At 37.3% G+C, this 26127-nt stretch overlaps 1 protein-coding gene across 2 annotated transcripts in view; it reads right to left on the bottom strand.

Annotated features, from left to right (window-relative positions):
* The window catches only part of LOC102266325 (cytochrome P450 2C21), a 53311-nt gene extending 33042 nt beyond the window's left edge, over nucleotides 1-20269 (bottom strand). Inside the window, exons 1-5 of one of the 2 annotated variants that reach the window (XM_070363483.1) lie at nucleotides 20098-20269; nucleotides 12880-13038; nucleotides 12047-12196; nucleotides 4718-4878; nucleotides 209-385 (exon numbers count right to left, since the gene is read on the bottom strand). In XM_070363483.1, coding sequence (XP_070219584.1) covers nucleotides 209-385; nucleotides 4718-4878; nucleotides 12047-12196; nucleotides 12880-13038; nucleotides 20098-20269 — 819 coding nt within the window. Of the gene's footprint in view, nucleotides 1-208; nucleotides 386-4717; nucleotides 4879-12046; nucleotides 12197-12879; nucleotides 13043-20097 lie in introns of both variants that reach the window. The other variant, XM_070363484.1, reaches the window with a different exon arrangement.
* Between the last annotated feature and the right edge of the window lie 5858 nt (nucleotides 20270-26127).

Raw genomic sequence — 26127 nt, 5'->3', positions numbered from 1 at the left:
ATTTTCAGTGACAATTTATAAATATCTCAAGACATCCACTATGGTTTGTACAGGCAATATTCACTCTTGTGTGTGCAAGCAGTGAACACATATTTAAGAAGGAGCATTTGTTCTAATAAACCAATTTCACTGAGAAGAACAAAGCTATTCCATGTGTCACATTACTCCACCCACAAAGATAAAGTAGCAAATCTGGGTTCCATTTTACCTTTTCCATTTTAATCAGAAAGTAATCAATAAAATCTTGAGGGTTATTGAGGTCCAGGGATTCTTGGTGTTTCTTTATTTCCTCCAAAATAAACTTTCTTTGCTCAGTCATGTTTTTAAATATTGTATTATGACTTCCTGGGAAATAATGTAGTAAAGAGGGGAAAGTATTGTAGAGCTGAAAGATGAAAGAATCATTCATTAATTCATTCAGCAAACGTTTACAGGCCCATATTATGGATCAAACACGTTGCTATAAAATGAGTAGATTAAGATGAATAAAACATGCATCTTGCACTAGAATACATTTGAGATTGAGAGGGAACTGATAAATTAGCTGGAGTAACAGCATGCACAGGTTACCAACTAATTTCAAAACCATTCAAATTCATTTCTAACCATAACCCTCTAAAGAAATTCAGGATCATACTACCATCTTTCCAAATGAGGGTACTGAGATCCAGAAAGGTTCATCAACCAGTTTAAAACACAAAACTAGTGATAGAGGTAGAACCCAGTGTTCACTCCAGTGTACCCTACACGCATGTCTACAGAGAGTCACCTAAAAAATGTGCAGGGATCACACCCTTTTGTTATAGTTTTTATGAAAGTATAGCTGATGTGCAATATTTATTAGTTTCAGGTGTACAAAATTGTGTTGTGACATTTATATGCATTACAAATTTTTCACCATGGTTAGTTTAGGGACCCTCTGTCACCATACAGCTATTGAAATGTTATTGACTATTCCTTGTGCTGTATATTATATCCCTGTGACTTTATTTTATAACCAGAAGTTCAGACTTCTTAATCTCCTTCATCTATTTCATTCATGCCCACATTCCCTGCCCTCAAGTGACCACTAGTTTATTCTCTGGGTCTATGAGTCACTATTTTGTTTTGTTTGTTTTCATTTTTAAATTCCAAGTATGAAGTAAATCATATGGTATTTGTCTTTCTCTGCCTGACATTTTCCCTTTAGCATAATATCTTCTAGGCCCATCCATACTGTCATAAACAGCACTATTCAATGTTATATGGCTGAATAAATTTCCATTGTATATATACAAACCATATTTTCCTTATCTATTCATTCTTTGATAGATACTAAGGTTGCTTCTATATCTTGACTATTGTAAACAAAGGTACAGTGAACATAGGGGTACATATACATTTTCAAATTAGTGTTTTTATTTTCTTTGGATAAATACCCAGGACTGGAATTGCTGAATTGTTCATAAGTTCTATTTTCAATTTTTTGATGAGCTCCCATATTGTTTTCCATAGTGCCTGCACCAATTTACATTCCCACCAACAGTTCATGAGGGTTCCTTTTTCTCCACATTCCCCCCAACACTTGTTATTTCTTTTTGACAAGAGCCATTCTGACTGGTATGAGGTGATATCTCACTGTGGTTTTAATCTGCATTTCCCTGATGACTTGTGATGCTGAATATATTTTCATATGCTTATTGGACATCTATATATCCTCTTTGGAATAATGCTTATTCAAGTCCTTTAGACACTTTTATTTATTTTGAGTTTGCTTTTTTGTTTTTTATTTTGAATTGCATGTGTTCTGTGTGAATTTTTTATATTAACCCCTTGTCAGATATATATTGTTTGGAAATGTCTTTTCCCATTTAATAGGTAACCATTTTGTTCCCCTGGCATCCTTGTCTTTTTGCTAATCTTAAAAAATGTTTTCAGATTTTCACTGTTGAGTATGATGTTAGCTATGGGCTTGTCATTATGGCCTTTATTACATTTTGTGGTGTATTCCTTCAATACTCACTCATGAAGAGCTTTTGTCATAAATGGATGTTCAATTTTTTAAAGTCTTTTTTAACATAATTTGTGATCATAAATTTTTTTCTTCATTTTGTTAATTTAATGTATCAGATTGAATGATTTGCAGATATGGAACCACTCTTGCATCACTGGGATAAATTTAACTTAATCATGGTTTGGGCTTTCCTGATAGCTCAGCTGGTAAAGAATCCGCCTGCAACGCAGGAGACCCTTGTTCAATTCCTGGGTCAGGAAGATCCGCTGGAGAAGGGATAGCCTACCCACTCCAGTATTCTTGGGCTTCCCTTGTGGCTCAGCTGGTAAAGAATCCGCCTGCAGTGCAGGAGACGTGGGTTTGATCCCTGGGTTTGGAAGATCCTCTGGAGAAGGGAATGGCTACCCACTCTGGTATTCTAGCCCGGAAAATTCCATGGACTGTATAGTCCATGGGGGTTGCAAAGAGTCAGACGCAATTCAGCGACTTTCATTTCACAATCATTTGGCTTATGGCCCTTTTAATGTATTGGTGAATTCTGTTTTCAAATATTTTATTGAGAATTTTTGAGGAAGTGTTCCTTTCTCTTCAATTTTTTGCCAAAGTTTGAGAAAGATATGTATTAACTCATCTCTAAATTTTTAATATAATTCACCTGTGAGGCTATCTGGTCCTATATTTTCAATGATGGAGGTGTTTTGATGATTAATTCAATTTGATTACTAATGATAAGGCTGATTAGATTTTCTGTTTCTTCCTGATTTAGTCTTGATATGTTATGTGTTTCCGTGAATGCACACTTTTTTTCTAGGTATCCAGTTCACTGGTATGTAATTGTTTATAGTGGTGATCATGATCCTTTGAAGTGTTGTGATATCAGTTGTAATGCTTTTCTCTTTCATTTCTGATTTTATCTATTTGGATCGTCTCTCTTTTTATCTTGATGAGTCTGGCTAAGGTTTATCAATTTTTGTTTATCTCTTCAAGAACCAGCTTTTAGTTTCATTGATCTTTTCTATTGTCTGCAGTTAATGTTTCATTTATTTAATCTCTGACCTTTATTATTTCCTTCCTCCTACTAACTTTGAGCATTCTTTGTTCTTCTTTTTCTTGTTATTTTATGTGTAAGGTCAGATTGGTGGTTTTGTTTTGTTTGTTTGTTTGTTTGAGTTTTTTTTTTTTTTTTTAGTTTCCTGGGGTGGTAGGCCTGTTTGCTACAAAACTCCCTCACAGAACTATTTTTGTTTGTCACAAGGATTTTAAAATGTTCTATTTCCATTTTCAATTATCTCAAAATATTTTCATTTCCTCTTTGATTTCTTTATTGACCTATTATCCAATCCCCTCATGTTTGTATTTTTCCAGTTATTTTTTTCTTGTGATTGATTTCTAGTTTCACACAGTTGTGGTTAGAAGAGATGCTTGATATTATTTCAATTTTTTGAATTTATTGACATAATTAATTTGTTTTGTGACATAACACAATCTATCCTGGAGAATGTTTCATGTACACTTGAAGAGAATGTGTATTTGACTGCATTTGGATGGAATGTTCTGTATAAATCTGATCTAATGTGTTGCTTAACACCAATTTTTCCTTATTAAGTTCAGATGTGCATGATTTGTTCATTGGTGTAAATGGTGTGTTAAAGTCCCATACCATTCATTATTATATTATGATCAACAATTCCCTTTATGTCTATAATATTCACACCCTTTTTTGGTAATGAATAAACTCACCAGAACTATTAAGTTAATGCCTAAATTATGTAGCTTATTTTTATTTAGGCATTTTATACCTTGAGAAATATACGTGTTAAATCTCTTCAGTCATGTTCAACTTTTTGTGACCGTATGGACTGTAGCCTGCCAGGCTCCTCTCTCCATGTGATTTCCCAGGCAAGAATACTAGAGTGGGTTGCCATGCCCTCTTCCAGGAGATCTTCCTCACTCAGGGAATGGAACCTGCATCTCTTACACCTCCTACATTGGCAGATGCCTTTTTTACAAATAGCACCACCTGGAAAGCCCTGAGAAATATACACGTTGCCCTTATTCACCTGGATATTTCTAATCCTAAAGGTTATTGGATCCTTTTTAAATAGTACCTTCATGACTTAATACCTTTGCTAGACACTGAAGAAATTTATTAAGGCTGGTAGCTTGTATCAAACTAGCTAGAGAATTGAGAAATCTAGCTTCTAAGTCTAGCTCATTCTTTTTCTTGGTTAGGCTACTTTGGAAAATATGTTTAATATCTCTGGGTGAATTTTCATGTTCCAAAAAATGAGGAATAGAATATTTGTCCTCTATGGTCCTTCCCAAATGGAAAACATCATAACCTTACATTTCACATAGAATCTTAGTTATAAAGGATGTACCACATACGTTATTAATTTTTCCTGACATGTACTATCATAAAAAATGTATTTTATATACCACTCTCTTTATCTATAGCTATATAAATCAGAGGGTTAAAAAGGTTTCTGAAAAAAATATTTTGCTATAATGGATACACTAAATATTATATTTTTCTTTTTATTACAATATTTCACATTTTAAAACTCAATTCATTAGCTAAATTGAATTGATAACTCACTAATCAGTTATAGGTGATAGTTTGATTAACATTATCCATTTTGATAGAACACAAAGGGATGTGGAAGGATGAACAATCAATTAGCTAGACATTTGTTTACCATTTAAAGAGAATCTTGACCTTACCTCTACCCAGGGGGTGCTTACAAGCCTTGAATTTTCATTAAAATATTTTATCAAGGTTAGCAATCTCTCATCACTGTACTCAAAACGATTCCGGAAAATAATGGAGCAGATCACATTGCAGGGAGCACAGCTCAGAAGTAAAGTAGGATCACAAGGAGATCCTAAAAAGTCAATATAAATGTTAGAAAATATTCCAGTATACAAATCTTACATTTACTGTTTAAAGTAAGTAAGAAGGGTTGACTTCCAAGATTTTTTTTTTAATTATAGAAACAACCTGGGCATGCAATCATCACTATTCAACATGCCTAAAATAAAATTTATTGTGTTTTCCCAAGCAAAATTATCTAATCCAGTGTGATGTATTTATTTTCCCTCCAAGTGTTCTCCTATTTATGTCATTATCCAAATAACATCTAAAAGGTAACTCACAAGAAAAAGGTTATTTTAAAACGTCTTTAATGTTGCCAGATTTAGCCCTCACTGTCGATACTTCTTCATCATGCCTACAGGAAACAGCAATGTCATAAGAAAATCAAGAAACTGGGGAGACTTGAAATAATATTTCAACAATGCAGTTGAAAAAATTGGACTGGTCAGAATGGTCATCATCAAAAAATCCACAAACAATGAATACTGGAGAGGATGTGGAGAAAAGGGAACCCTCCTGTACAGTTGGTAGGAATGTAAACTGATGCAGCCTCTATGGAAGACAGTATGGAGATTCCTTTAAAAACTAGGAATAAAATGCCATAGGACCCATCAGTCCCACTACTAGGCATTACCCTGAGGAAACCAAAATTGAAAAAGACACATGTACCCCAATGTTCACTAAAGTAATATTTGCAATAACTAGGACATGAAAGCAACCTAGATGTCCATCAATAGATGAATGGATAAAGAAGCTGTGGTACATATATACAATGAATATTACTCAGGCATAAAAAGGAATGCATTTGAGTCAGTTCTGATGAGGTGGACAAACCTAGAGCCTATTACAGAGTGAAATAAGTCAGAAAGAGAAAAGTAACTGTTGTATATTAACTCATATATATGGTATCTAGAAAGACAGTACTGATGAAACTACTTGCAGGGTAGAAATGGAGATGCAGACATAGAGAACAGACTTATGGACACAGGTGGGTGGGAGGAAGGAGAAAGTGGGATGAATGGAGAGAATAGCATGGAAACATATACACTAACATATGTAAAATAGATACCAAAGGGAATTTGCTGTATGAATCAGGGACCTCAAACCAGGGTGACAACCTAGAGGGGTAAAAAGGCGTGGGAGGTAGAAGGGAGGTGCAAGAGGGAAAGGACATATGTATACCTATGACTGATTCATGTTGATGTATGGCAGAAACCAACACAATATTGTAAAACAATTATCCTTCAATTAAAAACAAATAATTTTTTAAAGAAAAAAATTGGAGTGTGCTTTTTCTATAGAAGAAAAGAACAGTGACAGAAATTAGAGTTACATTCAGATATTTTGAAAATATGTTATAGTATTAGAAACAGGCCTCCCAACCAAAATAAAGAATATGACTAGCTTTATTCCTGTTTGATGAAAATTTGTAAACCTCGTCTTTTCTTCTTCTACTGACATCTGGACTAGGTGACTTTAAAGAAAGCTCAAGTGATACTTTGCAAGAAGAACAAAATTTAAAGCACACAGGGTCTGCTTTTTCACTGAGAACCTTCATCTGCAATCTATCCCCAAAAGCCCATAAAAATCTCAAGCCTGTATCCTTCCTCTGCTCTCTCAAGCCATTTTTGGATCTGGTTTCTAGCCACCTGCCTTCCACAGAAAGCCTCATTATGTGTGTAATAGACCTTTTCATATCCTATTGAGATGTGTGTATCACTACCAATCTTAACAGCTAAACTAAATTTTCTATGGGAGGTCCATCCTGCTTCTGCCTGGTTACTGCTGCTGCTACTGCTGCTAAGTTGCTTCAGTTGTGTCCAACTCTGTGCGACCCCATAGATGGCAGCCCACCAGGCTCCCCCGTCCCTGGGATTCTCCAGGCAAGAACACTGGAGTGGGTTGCCATTTCCTTCCCCAATGCATTAAAGTGAAAAGTGAAAGTGAAGTTGCTCAGTCGTGTCCGACCTCAGCAACCCCATGGACTGCAGCCTTCCAGGGTCCTCCATCCATGGGATTTTCCAGGCAAGAGTACTGGAGTGGGGTGCCATTGCCTTCTCCAGCCTGGTTACTACCACAACACTATACTCCAAAAGGAAAAAGTCTAGCAGGGATTAAAAAGTAGAAGTTACAAGGAAAAAGGTTCTGCCCAACATGTGAAATAAGCTTCCAACAGTCAGTTAACCAGTGACAAACTCAGTTCAGTTCAGTTCAGTCAATCATTCATATCTGACTCTTTGCAACCCCATGTACAGCAGCACACGGGGCTTTGCTGTCCATCGCCAATTTGCGGAGCTTGCTCAAACTCATGTCCATCGAGTTGGTGATGCCATCCAATCATCTCATCCTGTCATCCCCTTCTACTCCTGCCTTCAATCCTTCCCAGCATCAGGGTCTTTTCCAATGAGTCAGCTCTTCCCATCAGGTAGCCAAAGTAATGGAGTTTCAGCTTCAACATCAGTCTCTTCAATGAATATTCAGGACTGATTTCCTTGGAATTGACTAGTTGGATCTCTTTGCAGTACAAGGGAATCTCGAGAGTGTTCTCCAATACCACAGTTCAAAAGCATAAATTCTTCAGTGCTCAGCTTTCTTTATAATCCAACTCTCACATCCATACATGACTGCTGGAAAAACCACAGGTTTGACTAGATGGACCTTTGTTGGCAAAGTCATGTCTCTACTTTTTAATATGCTGGTCATATTAAATAATAGGTTGGTCATAGCTTTTCTTCCAAGGAGCAAGTGCCTCTTAATTTCATGGCTGCAGTCACCATCTGTAGTGATTTTGGAGCCCAAAAAAGTAAAGTCTCTCACTGTTTCCATTGTTTGCCCATCTATTTGCCATGAAGGGATGGGACTGGATACCATGATATTAGTTTTCTGAATGTTCAGTTTTAAGCCAACATTTTCATAACTTTTTCACTCTCCTCTTTCACTTTCATCAATAGGCTCTTTAGTTCTTCTTCACTTTCTGCTATAAGGGTGGTATCATCTGTGTATTTGTGGAGAAGGAAATGGCAACCCACTCCAGTACTCTTGCCTGGAGAATCCCATGGATAGAGGAGCCTGGTGGGCTACAATCCATGGGGTTGTGAAGAGTAAGACACAACTGAGTGACTTCACTTTCATTTTTCACCTTCATGCATTGGAGAAGGAAATGGCAGCCCACTCCAGTGTTCTTGCCTGGAGAACCCCAGGGATAGGGGAGCCTGGTGGGTTGCCATCTATGGGGTCGCACAGAGTCGGACACGATTGAAGTGACTTAGCAGCAGCAGCATCTGTGTATTTGAGGTTATTGATATTTTCCTGGCAATCATGATTCCAGCTTGTGCTTCATCCAGCCCAGCATTTCATATGATATACTCTGCATATAAGTTAAATAAGCAGGGTGACAATACACAGCCTCACTGTACTCCTTTCCTAATTTGGAACCAGTCTGTTGTTCCATGTCTGGTTCTAACTGCTGCTTCCTAACCTGCCTACAGATTTCTCAGGAGGCAGGTCAGGTTGTCTGGTATTCCCATCTCTTTCAGAATTTTCCAATTTGTTGTGATGCACACAGTCAAAGGCTTTGGCATAGTCAGTAAAGCAGAAGTAGATATTTTTCTAGAACTCTGTCAGTTTTTTGATGATCCAACGGATTTTGGCAATTTGATTTCTGGCAATTTCCTCTGCCTTCTCTAGATCCAGATTGAACATCTGGAAATTCACAGTTCACATGCTGTTGAAGCCTGGCTTGGGGAATTTTGAGCATTACTTTGCCAGCACATGTTCAGTGCAGTTCAGTCGCTCAGTCGTGGCCAACTCTTTGCAATCCCATGAACCGCAGCACACCAGGCCTCCCTGTCCATCATCAACTCCTGGAGTCTACCCAAACCCATGTCCATCGAGATGGTGATGCCATCCAACCATCTCATCCTCTGTCATCCCCTTCTCCTCCTGCCCTCAATCTTTCCCAGCATCAGGGTCTTTTCAAATGAGTCAGCTCTTCGCATCAGGTGGCCAAAGTGTTGGAGTTTCAGCTTCAACATCAGTCCTTCCAATGAACAGCCAGAACTTATCTCCTTTAGGATGGACTGGTTGGATCTCCTTGCAGTCCAAGGGACTCTCAAGAGTCTTCTCCAACACCACAGCTCAACAGCATCAGTTCTTCAGCACTCAGCATTCTTTATAGTCCAATTCTCACATCCATACAAGACTACTGGAAAAACCTTAGCCTTAACTAGATGGACCTTTGTTAGCAAAGTAATGTCTCTGCTTTTTAATATGCTGTCTAGATTGGTCATAACTTTCCTTCCAAGGAGTAAGCGTCTTTTAATTTCATGGCTGTAATCACCATCTGCAGTGATTTTGGAGTCCAGAAAAATAAAGCCTGCCACAGTTTCCACTGTTTCCCCATCTATTTGCCATTAAGTGGTGGGACTGGATGCCATGATCTTAGTTTTCTGAACATTGAGCTTTAAGCCAACTTTTTCACTCTCCTCTTTCACTTTCATCAAGAGGCTCTTTAGTTCTCTTCACTTTCTGCCATAAGGGTGGTGTCATCTGCATATATGAGGTTATTGATATTTCTCCTGGTAATCTTGATTCCAGTTTGTGCTTCCTCCAGCCCAGCATTTCTCATGATGTACCCTGCATATAAGTTAAATAAGCAGGGTGACAATATACAGCTTTGATGTACTCCTTTCCCTATTTGGAACCAGTCTGTTGTTTCATGTCCAGTTCTAACTGTTGCCTCCTGACCTGCATACAGGTTACTCAAGAGGCAGGTCAGGTGGTCTGGTATTCCCATCTCTTGAAGAATTTTCCACAGTTTACTGTGATCCACACAGTCAAAGGCTTTGGCATAGTCAATGAAGCAAAAATAGATGTTTTTCTGGAACTCTCTTGCTTTTTCCATGATCCAGCAGATTTTGCCATTAGATCTCTGGTTCCTCTGCCTTTTCTAAAACCAGCTTGAACATCCAGAAGTTCACGGTTCACGTATGGCTGAAGCCTGTCTTGGAGAATTTTGAGCATTACTTTACTATTGTGTGAGATGAGTGGAATTGTGTGGTAGTTTGAGCATTCTTTGGCATTGTCTTTCTTTGGGATTGGAATGAAAATTTTCCAGTCCTGTGGCCACTGCTGAGTTTTCCAAATCTGCTGACATATTGAGTGCAGCACTTTCACAGCATCATCTTTCAGTATTTGAAATAGCTCAACTGGAATTCCATCACCTCCACTAGCTTTGGTCGTAGTGAGGCTTCCTAAGGCCCACTTGACTTCACATTCCAGGATGTCTGGCTCTAGGTGAGTGATCACACCATTCTGATTATCTGGGTCATGAAGATCTTTTTTGTGTAGTTTTTCTGTGTATTCTTGCCACCTCTTCTTAATATCTTCTGCTTCTGTTAGGTCTATACCATTTCTGTTTTATTGTGCACATCTTTGCATGAAATCTTCCCTTGGTATCTCTAATTTTCTTGAAGAGATCCCTAGTCTTTCCCACTCTATTTTTTTCCTCTATTTCTTTGCATTATTCACTAAGGAACACTTTCTTATCCATCCTTGCTATTCTTTGGAACTCTGTAGTCAAACTGGGCTACCCCATGAGTATGAGGTCTCCATAGTTAGGTGGAATCAAGCAGAGTATGGGTGGTCATCAGTAAGGAAGCTGAGAAGGCCATATTAATTATGGGAAAACGGAAACAGCTAACAATAATTTCTGCTTGAAATACAAATCAGGTGGACAAAACCACTTACAAATAATGTGTATCAAATTTCATTATTTATTGATTTACTAATTCCATTTCAGAAATTTTATTCTAGAAAGTAATCAGAAATATTCAATGATTAATATGTTTTTTATATTATTATCAACAAAGTATTGAAAACAGTTTATCTGGACAAATAAATAAAGCTTGGTCAAATAAACTATGGTACCTGCAAAATAATAAGCTACTATACTATTAATAATGTTCTTGATAAAAGAACATGCAAACATATTTAATATGTTAAATTTTAACATAAGGATAGAGAAGAATCTATTCAGATGAACCTTGTGTTCTTATCACTGCTTCTGCCAAATCTTCCACCCATTCCTAGATAATATGCACCAAAAGTCCAAATGATGTTCATTGACACTCTATTTGAGAAACTTACTCAAAGAAGAAACCAGAATCATGCATATATCTGTAATTATTGCATTGTTTATATCAGTAGCAGCAAAAAATGAGGGAGAGAAACCTATCTGGATGACTATATATCAGTGGTAAAAAACCACAATACTGAGTTACAAGTTAGAATATAGCATTAGTAAGTTAATAATGTTCTTTAAAAATGAAATATTGAGGTTAAAAACCACATATGTCTTATGATTCTGATCTTGCTCCTTCCCTGTCAAGTCTCCTATTCACGCCTTTCTCTCCTACCCCCTCTTCGGTCCTGCATGGGCATCCACACACATGTACACCGAGCAGATGTGTGCTGCTGCAGCTCCCTCCCTTCACACTCAAGGGGAGCTATAATACAACCTTATGCGCAGAGAAGTACTTGGTGCAAAATCTATACCTGAACCACTAATTTTATCTCAGTTTTGTTGAGATATCACAGATAGACAAGAATGTACAAGTTTAAGGTGTACTGCATAATGACGTGACATACATGTGTTGCAAAAAAATTTGCAATACTTCTCAAGAAGCTACCTGAGAACTTAGTCTTTCAAATTATTTTCACCAAGTTACTAGAAGATTGCCAAAATTAACACTTGTTTCTTTTTCCTGTGCACATGTATAAGCACATTTCCCAGCTCCTCTTATAGATAAGCACATTTCCCAACTCTTGTGACTGAGTTTACAGCCCGTGGAATATGAAAGAACTTTCGTGTGCCTGCCATACCTGACCTATTAAAAACAGTATTGCACTTTTTTTTATTCTTTCCTTCACCCTCACTACCATTCAAGGAGATGAACTCTGGGAGCCACAGGAAGGCAACCATGTGCTGAAGGCATCAAAGGCCCTGGAAACCAGGTGCTTGAAAAGGCCATTATGCCAGCAACTTCCCCTCCTACCACTGTCATGTGAGCAGGAAGTCAACTTCTGTTGGATTTGAGCCATTATCTCTCTGTAGTCTACTTGTAATAGCATTTAGTCTGCCCAAGCAGTTACTGCTAATTACATAAAGAAATACCCACCATTGGTTTTTTTTAATGCTTCCACCAAACATAAGGCTTCCTCTTGAATTCTGTGTTCAATAGTCCTCTTCCCCATCCCCATATTCCTCAAAACCATGAGGGAGAAACGCCGAGTTTGCTTCCATATTTCTCCATTGCTGAAAACAATTCCTATCAGGACGAAAAACCAAAAACAGAGAAGAATAATCCATTGCCATGAATTTTAGCTGAGAGTCTTTAAACCAGGAAATGACAAGGATACCTAAGCAGGGATTAAATATAGGAGTGACAGCCTCAGGAATTCCTATCAGGCCTTTCATCATTATTGTTTCCCCATGACCCTCTTTTCAGAGCATATTTGTGCTTTATGCTTTGTATTATATTCTATTGGATAAAAAAATTTATTTTGCTTTTTTTTCTAAGAAGAATAGAAAATTGAATGCAATGTACATACTTCAAACCTTTGTTGGTTCCATGTATATATCATGCAAGCTTCCAAAACTAGTCTCTTAGCAACCATGACTCAGGCCAGAAAGCAAAATATTCAATAATTAGGATAATTTGTTGTCATTTTCCTCCCTTACTTTTCTCTCTCTGTCTCTTTCTCTTTTTCTTACCTGGTCATAATTTATTAATAGAACATTAGTTGTTAGAAGATTTGCTTTCACTGCACTTAATGTTTCATTCAGACTGTGTCATCTTCATAATTTTAAATAGGGATTAATGATCCATAGAAAACTGTTTATTTATGATGCTTTCATAAACCCCTGTATTACCTATAATTTCTCAATTCCTTAGCCTATTTGAATCTTTCCAACCTACAATTCCCACACACTCCTCAAATAGAAACATACCTAATCCCTGGTTGATGTTGTCTGCCACTGGTAAACTACCTCTGCCAGAAAATTCCTCACTCTGATCAATCAGGACTTGCTTCACTGCTTCATATCCATGCAACACCACAGTGGGCTTCATGCCAAAATACAGAGTGAACACAGGACCATAATCTTCTGCTATCTGGAAAAGGAACAGGAGATGTAAGAACAGTGAGCATTTCAAAACTGAAAATGTAGATAATATAGGAAAATGTAGATAATGTGGGAAATATTTTTAATCTTAAGATTCACCCATTATAAAAGGTTTCAATTTCTAGAACCAGTAATTTAATATGATATCACTTTACTACAATGATAATTATCATTATAGTATTAGGAATACTGTTATTATTATCATCAACATCAATAGTTATTCTTTATTCAGCTCCTACAATGTGACAAAGGCCATAGTATGAATTTTATTAGTATTATTCTATTAAACTTTTTTCTGCCAAACCTATAATTGCTCCTTCCTTCTTATAGTGGCAATAAATGATATGTTTCCTCTGTTTAAGGGAAGGTGCTCCATCTCTCACACATGCAGACTGATAATCATCCCCTCATCATCCATTCTTCACATCTTTAGCACCAGAGACCTCTAAGCATTCAAAATACATAAGGACCTAGCCACAGACATTTTCCATCTTCCCAGTGAGATGATGTAAGTAAGTTTTCATGAACTGAGATAAGCAAAAGGGATGTGCACAAATTCTACACTGGCATAAATGGATGACAACACACCTTTTCATTTCTCCTCCTATCCATAGGTTGAAATGACAGCATGGAGATGACCCCTCTGTGGCTGCAAATGAGAACAAAAGCCTTAGAGCATGCGGATGGTAAACTACAAGACTGAGAAGATCTGGTTCTCTGAAAGAACTCATGGAGGAGAGGCAGCTCAGCAGCACTTAACTCTCGCCTGCTATGTGGAAGGCAGAAATAAACTGTCTTCCTTAAGTCACTGCATTATTGTGTCTTTCTGTCATGACAGCTTATTTAGTAGTACAGACTTTCACTCTTTCAACTTGTCCAATGTTTGAGTCCTTTTGCCACCTTATAATCCATTCTCCATACAGCAAGCCATTTCACAAAGCCAATGTTAAAGAATATCATATTGTTTTTATGGTAAAGACCAATATTCTTAAAATCCCTGTAAGATCTACATACTCTGCTCTCTGCTTACCTGCCTAATCTCATCTCACACCATGCTTTTACCTACTCTCTGGGTGACAAACAATTGGTCCTCTTTCAGACATTTCAATAACTAAGTCTGCTTCAGACTGAAAAAAAAAATGGAACAAACATATACCTGTATTTTATCCAGTTAATGTTTAATTATTTTTCAGATCTCATCTCCAATTTCACTTCCACAGAGAACCCTTACTAACTGTGCCTCCTACCTGTAATCCTTTAAACTACATCACCTTTTTAAACTACATCACTGTGTTCCTATTATATGGTTTGTAATCATGCACTTATTTGGATAACTATTTCATAAATACACGCCTACCATCTAGACTGTAAATTCCATACTGCTGACCTTTTTTTTTTTTTTTTTTTTTAATTCACTGCTCAGATAGTTAAAGAACCTGCCTGCAATGTGGGAGACCTTGGTTCAGTCCCTGGGTTGGGAAGATCCCCTGGAGAATGGAAGAGCTACCCACTCCAGTATTCTTGCTTGGAGAATTCCATGGACAGAAGAGCCTGGCTGGTGGGCTACAGTCCATGGGGTCACAAAGAGTCAGACATGACTGAGTGACTAAAATTTTCACTTTCTTTCACTTTGAAAATTCCCAGCATCTGACACACCTGGGACTGAAAGTAGGCATTCAACAACTTGTTAAGCTCAGGTATTAATATTTGTGCATAATAATTATTATTCACCTTTTAAAAAATAGAAATTAAAGCTCAGAGAGATTTTAAAATTTGACCAAGCCTGTGAGTTAACAACTGTATGAGCTGGGGTGCTGACATAGTCACTTCAAAACCAGAGTCTGATACACAGAAGGAGGAGCTTCCAGGGGCAGTGCTCTCATGACTACCTTTCCCAGAGAAGTCAGATTTCAGATTTAAAGACCTATAGAATGCTAATGCTAAGTCATTTCAGTCGTGACTTTAAATAGACGGCAGCCCACTAGGCTCCCTTGTCCCTGGGATTCTCCAGGCAAGAACACTGGAGTGGGTTGCCATTTCCTTTTCCAATGCATGAAAGTGAAAAGTGAAAGTGAAGTCACTCAGTCATATGCGACTCTTAGAGACCCCATGGACTGCAGCCTACCAGGCTCCTCCGTCCATGGGATTTTCCAGGCAAGAGTACTGGAGTGGGGTGCCAATGCCTTCTCCAACCTATAGAATAGTAATTCATTAATTGAGCAAACACAACAGAAACTATGAAATTTCTTGAAACTTGGTTATTTCCTTGATTTCAAATCAATGTATTATTCTTTCAGGAAAATTTTGGGGTTATCACTCTGTAACTATGCAGTTTTTAAAAATTAAAGCAATTTCTTTGCCATTAGAATTCACCAAAAATAAATGCTATAAAGGACACATAGGTCACAACATGGACAGAGAATTCCTACTTTTGACAATTTCAACAATGATCTCATTGATCTCACTCCCTTCTGGCAATCTTTAGCTGTATACCATCTAAAATCATGTCTGGGTGTCATACATCATGGACAAGTGAGATTAATCCCAGGGATGCAAGTATGGTTCAATATCCTCAAATTAATCAATGTTATACCCTACATTAACAAATGGAAAAATAAAATCATATGATTGTTCAATAGATGTAGGAAAGTTTTTTTATAAAATCCAATATCCATTTAAGATTAAAAATTCTCCACAAGGTAGGTATAGAGGCAACATACTTCAACATAATTAAAAAATCACATATATAATAAGTCCACAGCTAACATTATCATACTTGACAGTGAAAAACTGAAAGCATTTTCTCTAAAATCAAGAAAAAGATAAGGATGCCCACTCTTGCCACTTTTACTCAAAATATCATATTGAAATCAAAGCCATAGCAATCAAAAAAAGAGAAATAAAAGGAATTGAAAAGAATGAAGAAAAACTGTCCTTATTTGTAGAAGATACAATACTATGCTTATAAAATTCTAAGTTTAGTTCAGTCACTCAGTCGTGTCCAACTCTTTGTGATCCCATGGACTGCAGCAGGCCAGGCCTCTCTGTCGATCACCAACTCCTGGAGTTTACTTAAACTCATATCCATTGAGTCAATGATGCCATCTGACCATCTCATCCTCTGTTGTCCCCTTCTCCTCCCACCTTCAATCTTTCCCAGCATCAGGGTCTTTTCCAATGAGTCAGTTCTTCACATCAGGTGGCCAAAATATTGGAGTTTCAGCTTCAGCATCAGTCCTTCCAATAAACACTCAGGACTGATTTCTTTTAGGATGGACTGGTTGCATCTCCTTGCTGTCCAAAATTCTAAAAATCCCAACAAAAAGCTCCTAGAGCTCATCAGTGAATTTGGAAAAGTTGTAGGATAAAAAAAATTAACATACAGAAATCTATTCCATTTCTAAACAATAAGAACAAACTATCAGAAAGAGAAATTATTAAAACAATCCCACTTATCACCACATAGAAGAGAATAAAATTCCAAGCAATAAATCTAATTAACCAAGGAAGCAAAAGACATGTACTCAGAAAAGTATGAGATGCTGATTTAAAAAAAAAAAAAAGACAATACAAATAGAGGGAAAGACATAACATGCTCATGGACAAGGAAAGTTAATATTATTATAATGAACATATTACATATTACCCAAGGAAATCAACAGATTCAAAGACAATCTTGTCAAAATACCAGTGTAATATTCAAAGTACTACAACAAGTAATTCTAAAATTTGTATGGAAACACAAAATAACTCAAGTAGACAAAGATATCCAAAGAAAGAACAGAACTGAAAGTATCATACTCCCTGATGTCAGACTACAGTACAAAGTTACAGTAACCAAAACAAAATTGTACTGGCACAAAAATGGACACAGGTCTATGGAGCAGAGCATATAGCCCAGAAAATAATCCACACTTACATGAACAACAAATCCGTGAAAAAGGACACAAAAATATACAGTAGGGAAAAGGCAATTTCTTCAATAAGTGGTGTGAGGAAAACTAAACAGTTACACATAAAAGAATTAAATTAAAATATTTCACATGCTAGTAAGGTTATGCTCAAAATCTTTTAAGATAGGCTTCAGCAGTACATGAATCAAGACCTTCCAGATGAAAAAGCTGGGTTTAGAAAAGGCAGAAGAACCAGAGATCAAACTGCCAACATTCATTGGATCATAAAGAAACAAGATCAGTTCAGGTCAGTTGCTCAGTCATGTCTGACTCTTTGCAACCTCATAGACTGCAGTACACCAGGCCTCCCTGTCCATCACCAACTCCTAAAGTTTACTCAAACTCTTGTCCATTGAGTCAGTGATGCCATCCAACCATCTCATCCTCTTCTAAGAGAAAACAAGGAAATTCCAGAAAAATATCTACGTCTGCTTCATTGACTACACTAAATCCTTTTACTGTATGGATCACAAAAACTGTGAAAAATTATTAAAGAGGTGGGAGTACCAGACCACCTTACCTGTCCCTGTGAAACCTGAATGTGGGTAAAGAAGCAACAGTTAAAACTGGACATGGAACAATTGACTGGTTCAAAATTGGGAAAGGAGTAAACAAGGCTGTATATTGTCACCCTGCTTATATGCAGAGTATATCTTAACTTATATGCAGAGTACATCATATGAAATGCTGGGCTGGATGAATCAAAAGCTGGCATCAAGATTACCAGCAGAAATATTGACAACCTCAGATATGCAGATGATACCAATCTAATGGCAGAAAGCAAAGAGGAACTAAAGAACCTCTTGAGGAGGGTGAGAGAGGAGAGTGGGAAAGCTGACTTAAATCAGCATTCAAAAAACTCAGATCATGGCATCTGGTCCCATTTTTTCATGGCAAATAGAAGGGAAAAAGTAGAAGCAGTGACAGATTTTATTTTCTTGGGTTCCAAAATCACTGTGGACAGTGACTGCAGCCATGAAATTAAAAATCTTTCCTCCTTGGAAGAAAAGCTATGACAAATCTAGACAGCATATCAAAAAGCAGAGACATCACTTTGCTGACAAAGGTCCATATAATCAAAACTATAGTTTTTCTAGTAGTCATTTATGGATGTGAGAGGTGAACCATAAAGAAGGATGAGCACTGAAGAACTGATGCTTTTGAATTGTGGTGTTGGGAGAAGACTCTTGAGTCCCTTGGGACTGCAAGGAAATCCAACTGGTCCATCCTAAAGGAAATCAGTCCTGAATATTCATTGGAAGGACTGTTGATCAACCTGAAGCTCCAATACTTTGGCAACCTGATGGAAAGAGCCAACTCATTGGAAAAGACCTTCATGCTTGGAATGACTGAAGACAAAGGAGAAGAGGGTGGCAGAGGGTGAGATGGTTAGATAACATCACTGACTCAATGGACATGAGTTTGAGCAAACTCCAAGAGATAGTGGAGGACAAAGTAGCCTGGGATGCTGCAGTCCATGGGTCGCAAAGAGTCAGACAAGACTCAGTGACAAAACAACACAGAAACAAAACATTTTCTCATACTATATATAAATCTTAACTCAAAAAGTGTTGAGGACTTAAATGTAAGACCAGAAACTGTAAAACACCTGGAAGAAAACATAGGCTGTATACTCTTTGACATGATTCATAGCATATATTTTTGGATCTGCCTCCTAGTGAAGTGAAAATGTTAGTCACTAGGCTGTGTCCAACTCTTTGACCCCCTAGACTGGACTGCAAGGAGATCCAACCAGTCCATTCTAAAGGAGATCGGTCCTGGGTGTTCTTTGGAAGGAATGATGGGAGAAATTCCAGGGCCACCTCATCCCTGGTTGACTCATTGGAAAAGACTCTGATGCTGGGAGGGATTGGGGGCAGGAGGACAAGGGGAGGACAGAGGGTGAGATGGCTGGAAAACTGACCAGGTGAGTGAGGAGCTGGTGATGGACAAGGCCTGGCGTGTCCATGGGGTTGCAAAGAGTCAGACATGACTGAGCGACTGAACTGAACTGAGACTGTAGCCTACCAGGCTCCTCTGTCCATGGAATTCTCCAGGCAAAAATACTGAAGTGGGTAGCATTCCTTCTCCAGGGGATCTTTCTCAACCCAGGTATCAAACCCAGGTCTCCAACATTGTAGGCAGATTCTTTACCATCTTTACCACAAAAAAGAATGAAATTTTGCAATTTGCAATAATATAGACTAATCTGGAGGGCATTACACTTAGAGAAGTAAGTCAGACAGAGAAAGAAAAATACTCTATGTTATCATTTATATGTGGAATATTTTTTTAAATAAAATGAATAAATTGAACAGAATATAAACAGACTCACATACATAGAGAACAAACTAGTGGTTACCAGTGGGAAACAAGAAGAATGGAAGGGGAAATGAGGGTAGAGATTAAAAACTATAGACTACTATGTATAAAACAAATAAACTACAAGGATAAATTGTTCAGCACAGGGAATACAGCCTGTAATTTATAATAAATTTCAAAGGAACATAATCTATAAAATTTTATATATTCTCACGTGAAACTAACATAATATTGTAAATCAACTTTAGATCAATTGAAAATAAATTAACAGGGCTCCCTGGTAATCCAGCAGTAATCTGCCTCACAATGCAAGGGAATCTGGTTTGATCCCTGGTCTGGGAAAACCCCACATGCTGCAGACAAAAAGCCTGAGTGCCACAGCAACTGAGCCTACACTCTGGAGACTGTGAGGGGCAACTACTGAACCCAAGAGCCACAGAGTCTGTCTACTTCTCAAGAGAAGTCATGGCAGGAGGAGCCCACACACTGCAACTAGAGTGTATTTTCTGCTTTGCCACAACTAAAGAAAGCCTGTGCATAGTAATGAAGACCCAGCACAGCCAAAAATAAATATTTTTAAATAAATGAATAAAAATAAATAACAATGAATAAATAAATAAATAAATAAAACCATGTCCAGGTGTCCAATGGGAACTCCCCTTTAAAACCACTTTTAACAAACATGGTGTCTGGGACTAAGGAGTCTGGGACAAGACATAGGGCAGTCTTATTTATTCATTACAAACAACTGGAAGAAAAGTAATCATACTTGCCTTGCTTATGGATTTGCTGACATTCTTAATATTTATCTGCAGAATATTTCCAACAATTGGGAGAGGAGTGGGCCCAGGTGGCAGCTTCCCTTTGGCATGCCTCTGATTCCATAGAAAAAGGAAAATCAAAATAGAAAGACAGATCACTAGAACTACAAAGAGATCCATTGGTGTGCTTTGCGTGAGGGCAACTGAAAGCTTAGAATCCAAACACTTGATAAAAACTAAGTGCAAAGAAAAAAACAAACAAAGTGCAAGCTTATCACCAAACATGCAATAAGTCTTGAACTTTTAAATAAATAAGACTTTATCATCAGTGCACAACATATATTTAAATGTCTTGATCAATAGATTGTTTAAACAAAATGTTACATTAAACCCATGTATTGATAAATCTTATGTTTAAAAATGGAACTAAATCTATTTTATTACTCAGCAATCCATTTGTTAAAAAATATTTTTGTCACCATAAATTACAAAACTTCTCAGTTTTCTAAGAGATTTTTCTTTTTCATGGCCAAATTTTAGCTGATGGTTTTAAAAAGTTAAGTCCTTCAAGGATGTAAGTTTCAATGGAAATCTCAACTAAAAAACAATTCAAAGATGACTGGTAATAAAATCAAGGTATCCAGAGTTTCAAAGGACTGGAATTCACAACCACAGCAATTGATGAAAGCATCTCTGCTCATCATATAAGCAGAAAAAGAAGCACTCTCTTAGAGCTTTTTCTCATAAAATCCATGGTAACGCCAGGTGAAGACAGAAGGAGGCAGGACAAATAAAGAAAGGAATACGGAGCTGGTCTTATCTTAAAAAAGTAGAGCTATCCCACTAGTCCTCACAGAGCCCTGTTTTTTTTTGTGCCAGGAGTTCTGACACCACTAACTTCCAGAGGAGATGCTGGTCAGCAGACAGTAGACAGAAAACAGGAATAACAAGTCAAGGAAAGAAATCACTCAAAGATATCAGTGGAGGATCCCTTGGCTGCATATCACCCACCCCGCTTCTTTGCATACCCATTTCCAATAAGGATCACATAGCCAGAGCAAACCTTGTATGTTCACACCTAGGTGAAAAAATACACTCCAGCATTCAATACTATAAATATTTGAAAGTGTCTAGAAACTCATAGACATGAACAAAATTTCAAGACTCAAAAGATATTTGAGGACCTCCAATTGCATAATAAGTATCAAACTTAAAAGTCAGAAAACTAATCCTTGAAGGACTTAACTTAGTGAAAACAGAAAAGTTAAAATCATCAGCTAAATTTAGCCATGAAAAAGAAAAAGTTATTAGAAAACTGAGAAGTTCTTGGTAATTAAGTATGTGGTGGCAAAAAATATTTTTCAATAAATGGATATGCTGAGTAATAAAATAGATTTAGTTCCATTTTCACTTATTTTAAACAATAGTAAGATTTAGCAGTAACATGGGTTTCCACAAGGATAGAATACAAAATAGTAATGATGAGAACATTAAACAAATTAAGTAGTATGGGAAATAGTTCTATTAATAGAAATCCTAGTGACTTTATCACAGGAGTTTTAAGGAGAGAGAAAAATAAGCAAATAATAATAAGCAAAGCAAATTGAATACATTTTTCCTACAATGATGAAAAATCCAAAGAATCCATGAAATTCTAAACAGTATTACAGAGAAAAGATCCACACTCCCAAAATCTTGTGAAACATGAGAATAACAAGGGGAAATAAAACCCTGAAAAGTTTTAAAGAGAAAAAGGAAGTTACAAAGAATGAGACTCAATTTAGAATAAATCTTTCCTTACACAATGCTTATAAATGATTAAAAAGTCAAGTAAAATCTTCAAAAGCTCAATAGGAAATGATTTTCAAATTTGTTATTCCAAACCTGATAAACTCAATTCAACCATAAGGTCAAAATATAGACATTTGGGGGCCTTCCTGGTGGTCTACTGGTTAAGACTCCATGCTTCCACTGCAGGGAGCACAGGTTCAATCCCTGGTCAGGGCACTAAGGTCCTTTGTGCTGTGTGGTAGAGCCCAAAATAAAATCAGTAAGAAACATATAGACATTTTTGGACATGTGAATATTCAGACTTTTTTATAATCTTGAAATCATTTCTGAAATAATTACCTGAGGAAAAACTCCAAAAAAAAAAAAAAAATAAAAATGTATCCCCAAAAGGGGAGAAAGTGGGACACAAAATTACTGATGTACAAAAGGCAAGCAAAACTTTTGAGTCTAAATAATGACTGAGAATGTGGTAGCAAAGCTTAAAGAAATTATCAAGTTATTTTTCATAAGGAAAAGAGGGCTAAAATTATAGATGTTTCTAACAAAATATGCAAGTTGATATAGAGGGTAGGAAGTTGTCAGCATTTAAACACTGGTCTGTCTTATTCTAGTAAGGCTATCGATAGTAATTCTAATTTTTAATTATATAGACAGATACAAGCAATTACAATACCAAAATTTTGCCTGAAAGTTTAAAATACACCTAAAATGAAATATCTTTCCTTTTAATAGAAGAAAAGCAAAATGAAATGAAAAAAGCTTGATCAGTCCAGCTAAGGACAATATGAAAGAATGAAGTCTGTTAAGCATGAGGTAAAAATCATCAAGTGAGGCACTGTGACTTCTCATTTCCTACAAAGACTTAGTGGGTTTTTATCAGAAGCACCTCCTGAATATACTGCACAAGACCAGTATGGATGGAATTAATATGAAGACTAAAAGTGAATTCTGTGTACAAAAATCAAGTGCAAACAATAACAATGATGAAAATTACCAAAAAGTTGTATGGAAAATAGTTCTAGAATGTCCTTTATTGCTAGCAAGTACATCAGTAACATTTATTTCAGGTATATCTGGATACTTATTTTGAATAACATTTAATTAATTGGTTTAGGTAATACATGCATGCTAAGTCACAATAACTCTCTAGCCCTCGTTTCTATGTCTACCTAGACTCTTTGTGTCTGGCTTATCCCATGGACTATGCTAGCCTGCAGAGTTTCCTTCCTTCTTAGGCTCCTCTGTCCATGGGGTTCTCCAAGCAAGAATACTGGAGTGGGTTGCCATGCCCTCCTCCAGGAAATCTGCCCAACCCAGGGATTGAAACCACCTCTCTTATATCTCCTGCATTGGTAGGCAGGTTCCTTACCATTAGCACTACCTGGGAAGCTCAATGTAGTTAATAAATACTTTCTAATATTTAAGAAGCCAAATTTAATAATAAAATACAACTAGCATATAACCAACAAGGTAAGATTGATTGAGGAATTATTTTACTGGCTCTTCTGTGCCAGATATTTCCCACCCAGTTAGCTCACTTGATCTTCATAAGATGCTTTGAACAGAAATGTTTCAGCTGAATTACCTGATACCTCCCTGCCCAGTTAATAAAGGGTAGAGATGGAATGTGAACCTAAGACATCTGCCACACCACATATGCCAAGTATAACTTTAAAAAAGAAACTAGTGTTCCACAACAAGAGCGGGCTGGAGAGAAGTCCCCCTCTTAAGAGCTGTGCATGTATAAAACTCAATCAAAACAGCCAGTTTTACTTAGTTTTCAACATGGAAGTCAGCAAGAAGGTTCTCAGAGACGAGAGCTTCCCTCCAAAGCTTCTGCAGCAGCAGAGGAGCACGGCTCAGGGTGGAGGCTGGGGAACTAACCACATACACCCAGTCTGTAAAAACCACCATATCCATATTCCATGGATAAGAACACAACACGTTTAAATTAGCATCTAAATGTAATAAAGAAAAACACCAATATAGTATACTAACGCATATATATGGAATTTAGAAAGATGGTAATGATAACCCTGTATGCAAGACAGCAAAAGAGACACAGATGTATAGAACAGTCTTTTGGACTCTGTGGGAGAGAGAGAGAGGGTGGGATGATTTGGGAGAATGGCATTGAAACATGTATAATGTCATATATGAAATGAATCCCCAGTCCAGGTTCGATGCATGATACAGAATGCTTGGCGCTGGTGCACTGGGATGACCCAGAGGGATGGTACAGGGACGGAGGTGTGAGGGGTGTTCAGGATGGGGAACACGTGTACACCAGTGGTGGATTCATGTTGATGTATGGCAAAACCAATACAATATTGTAAAGTAATTAGCCTCCAATTAAAATAAATAAATTTATATTTTAAAAAATCAAAAGAACCAAATTTAAAAGCAGTCTTCTTTAAAGCCACTATTAGATTTTTAAATAATGTGCCTAGGATTCTAAAGTGCTTTTTTTTAAAGAAAATAAGTGGCTTCCCAAAAAATAATTATTTTTATTTGCAGAAAGTTTACAAAGCACTTTTGTGGCTGCCTTATTATTTGACTCTCATAATCAACTCATAAAATAGATATCTTTCAATCCATTTTACAGATGAGGAGAATGAGAACCAGAACTGAAGGGATGCATTTAAATTACTATTTTTAAGGCATAGATGGAGAAGGCTCTTGTGAGTCCCTTGGACTGCAAGGAGATCCAACCAGTCCATTCTGAAGGAGATCAGCCCTGGGATTTCTTTGGAAGGAATGATGCCTAAAACTGAAACTCCAGTACTTTGGCCACCTCATGCAAAGAGTTGACTCATTGGAAAAGACTCTGATGCTGGGAGGGACTAGGAGCAGGAGGAGAAGGGGACGACAAAGGATGAGATGGCTGGATGGCATCAATGACTCGATGGACATGAGTCTGAATGAACTCCGGGAGCTGGTGATGGACAGGGAGGCCTGGCGTGCTGTGATTCACGGGGTCACAAAGGATCAGACACGATTGAGTGACTGAACTGAACTGAACTGACTGAAGGCATAGTACAAGACTTCAACTCTGGTTTTGTAACTTGTGAACTCTGCATTGGAAAGTGTTTCAAGTCAAATACATTCTACATTTGCTGAGTAAATGTTATGTATCTTGCAGCCTCATTTTGGCATGAAAATCCATTTAGGATTAAAAAGTTACTGAGTCAGTAATTTCATCATGAATAAATAAAAATAAGAGTTCAGAAAAGTTTGTCCCTTTGAAATCTTTAGAACCTCAGGAAGCCAGAATCACAGATTCAAAGAATTTGATTTCAAAGAAAAGCACTTATTAGGTGTGAAACCCCATACCTACTGTGCACTGCCTGAGGAAATTCTTGACTGGAAGAAGAGTTGTTTTTGTTGTTATTCTTGTGGGATTCAGATGACCATTATATCCACTATTGTGGGCAATTGCTCTAAGAATCCCTTAGAAGAAATGTAGTAGCCCTCACAATCAATAAAAGAGTCTGAAATGTAGTACATGGATGCAATCTTAAATGATAAAATTATCTACATTCGTTTCCAAGGCAAACCATTCAACATCACAGTAATCCAAATCTATGCCCAAACCACTGATGCCAATGAGGCTGAAGTTGACCAGTTCTATGAAGACTTATAAGATAGAACAAACACCAAAAGAAGATGTCCTTTTCATGATAGGGGATTGGAATGGAAAAGTAGGAAGTCAAGAGATACCTGGAGTATCAGGCAAGTTTGGCCTTAAAATACAAAATGAAACAGGGCAAAGGCTAACAGAGTTTTGACAAGAGAACAGATTGGTCATAGCAAAAACCCCTTTCCAACAACACAAGGGATGTCTACATATGGACAATACCAAATGGTCAATACTGAAATAAGATTGATTATATTCTTTGCAGCTCAAGATGGAGAAGCTCTATGCAGTCAATAAAGACCTGGAGCTGATTGTGGCTCAGATCATCCTTATTGCAAAATTGCTGCTTATTGCAAAAATTCATGCTTAAATTGGAGAAAGTAGGGAAAATCAGTAGGACATTCAGGTGTGACCTAAATCAAATCCCTTGTAACTATACAGCTGCTGCTGCTGCTGCTGCTAAGTCGCTTCAGTCGTGACCAACTCTGTGCGACCCCATAGACAGCAGCCCACCAGGCTCACCCGTCCCTGGGATTTTCCAGGCAAGAACACTGGAGTGGGTTACCATTTCCTTCTCCAAAATAACTATACAGAGGAGGAGACAAATAGA

The sequence above is a fragment of the Bos mutus genome, chromosome 26 (genome assembly GCF_027580195.1).
Source record: "Bos mutus isolate GX-2022 chromosome 26, NWIPB_WYAK_1.1, whole genome shotgun sequence".
Taxonomy (NCBI): Eukaryota; Metazoa; Chordata; class Mammalia; order Artiodactyla; family Bovidae; genus Bos; species Bos mutus.
The sequence above is the reverse complement of the archived record's forward strand: the minus strand, read 5'-3'. Positions and strand labels throughout refer to the sequence as shown.